At 68.1% G+C, this 2,112-nt stretch overlaps 1 protein-coding gene across 1 annotated transcript; it reads right to left on the reverse strand.

Annotated features, from left to right (window-relative positions):
* Positions 1-9: 9 nt before the first annotated feature.
* LOC113208685 (uncharacterized) lies at positions 10-972 on the reverse strand. The gene is made up of 2 exons (XM_052264624.1): positions 549-972; positions 10-465 (listed from the first exon to the last, which is right to left on the reverse strand). Exons 1-2 carry the CDS (start codon positions 869-871, stop codon positions 150-152), a joined length of 639 nt encoding a protein of 212 aa, XP_052120584.1. The 5' UTR covers positions 872-972; the 3' UTR covers positions 10-149.
* Positions 973-2,112: the final 1,140 nt, after the last annotated feature.

Consider the following 2,112-nt stretch of genomic DNA (forward strand, 5'->3'; position numbering starts at 1 on the left):
GGGCAGGGACGCGTGCGAGCGAGAGAGTTTTCAGATCCTTGAGTCAATAAGGGAGCTGCCTCACACACGCCGCTGAATCCTCGCGCAATCTCGTCCTCCCGGCTCGACGCGTGCGTACTATGCTGAGGAGGAAACCCCGTGGCCGTTGTTCATAACCCACCGGTCGAAGCCTGGGAGACGGACACGGGCACCGCCGCCGCGCTCGTCGGGGAGGTGACGGAGGCCGAAGGGAAGTCCGTCATCTCGAGGTCGAGGGGCGGGGCCGGCGGGCCGCCAGTGGTGTGCACGGATCCAAAGCGGGCGATGAAGGCCCTGAGCAGGGCGTTGTCCGCCCACTCCGTGGTCTGGCCGTCTGCGTCGGGGCCCCCACCGCCGCGCGCCGGCCACTGCAGCGCGCCCAGCTCCTCCAGCGGCCGCCAGTCCTTGATGCGGATGCGGTAGCGGTCCTCGTCGTGCTCCTCCTCGCTGAGGACAAAACAAAGAGCTTGATATATACGGCTCTTCGGTGGGTCTGCCCCCCCCCCCCCAGGCGATGCCTGCTTACGCACATGTCGTCGTGGTCGTGGCCGCCCCAGCCGAGCAGGCGCGCGATCCTGGCGAGGCTGAGGGCGGCCTCCTGCTGGCCGGCGCGCTCCTCGCTGGCCCGGTCGGCCTCGACGACGCCCTCGTCGTCGGGCACGGCGGGGCGGCGCTCCTCGAGCCACGGCCGCCCCTCGCGCTCGGCGCCCGGCGGCGGCTCCACGGCCTCGGACAGCAGCCCGGCGACGGGCCGGCCCCGCTGCAGGTGCAGCAGCGCGCCCACCACCACCAGCCCCAGCGCCACGGTCAGCACCCGGGCCACCCACAGCGCGCGGTGCAGCCGGACGTTCATGCCGACGATGGTGTTGTGCACGGTGGTGTGTCGTGGACCGCGGCGGAGGAGAGGCGCGCCCCGGGGTCGTTCCTCTCGGAATAACCGGGCCGGCGCCCGGCGCCCGCGCTAAAGACTCACCGTCCTTATCTCCCGCGTGCAGCCCGGCGCCGGTGCCCCCGCCCCCACCGCCCCCTCTCACCCCCGCGGCGCTACCCACCGCGCGAGTGACACCTCCCGGGAGGAGGCAAGGCGAGGGGTACCGCCCGGCCGGTAGGTGCGGCTAGGGTGCGGCCCGTGCGGCTGTGACAGCCTGCTTGCCTGCGGGGCGGCATGCACCGCCACGCCGCGGCCACGCCGGCCCCGGCACCAAGGCGCTGTATACTTTGGAGGCGCCCGGCCCAGCCCCTCTCTTTATTCATGAGCCGGGGACCGACGACGCCGCGTCCCGCCTCTCTCCGTCACTCGTCATCCTTATTCCTGACTTTGCTCCATGTTCTCCGGCGAAATAAGCCTCACCATTTTTATTGCGTCTCTGGCTCCCTGCCCCCCCCCCTCCTCTCCCCGGTCCCTTGCCGCGGCTCTACGGCGGTGCCAGCCTCATTGTCTCCCCTGTCCCGCCTGCATTGCAAATATCCATCCCTGTCCGCCCCGCACTGCCTCCATGTCTCTCACACACGCTCCGTCTTCCCCTCTAGCCTACCTCGTCGTCGTCGTCTCCGTCTTGACTTGCACCTTCTCCCAGCTCCCTCCTCGGCTGATGCCGCCGCCGCCGCCGCTGCACTTTTGACGGCCTTCCTCGTGCCAGAGAGATGGATTTCCGGGAAGAGGCTGCGAGGGGGTGGGGCTGCGTCCGGATACAGCGCCCTCCGCTCTCGCCCCCTCCCCCGCTCCCCGGCGCTTTAGACGCCACCCTGCCCCGCCTCACTTCCAGACCAAGCTATCAAGTCACTCCGTCACCGCCTTGCAATTTTTCGCGTCCAAAGTGTTTTTCTGAAGGGGAAAAATGAGCTCGTGTGGCACAAGCGAGCCGGAGGGCGATCCAGCAGCCGTGCCAGCAGAGTGCGTCTCGGGCCCGGGCCCGGTCTCAAACGCACGCACGAGCACGACTCCCTGTATTTTTTCCCTTAAATATTTTTGTTCTTGCGGATGGAAGAAATTGCCAGGGCGGTTTCAGGTCTGTGTGGCGGGGAGGTTGATGTCCCATGGGTTGCCTGCCTCTATACTGACCGACAGACGCATGTTGCATAACGGGTGTCAGG

Source organism: Frankliniella occidentalis, unplaced genomic scaffold (genome assembly GCF_000697945.3).
Source record: "Frankliniella occidentalis isolate FOCC.00 unplaced genomic scaffold, Focc_3.1 Scaffold20, whole genome shotgun sequence".
NCBI lineage: Eukaryota > Metazoa > Arthropoda > Insecta > Thysanoptera > Thripidae > Frankliniella > Frankliniella occidentalis.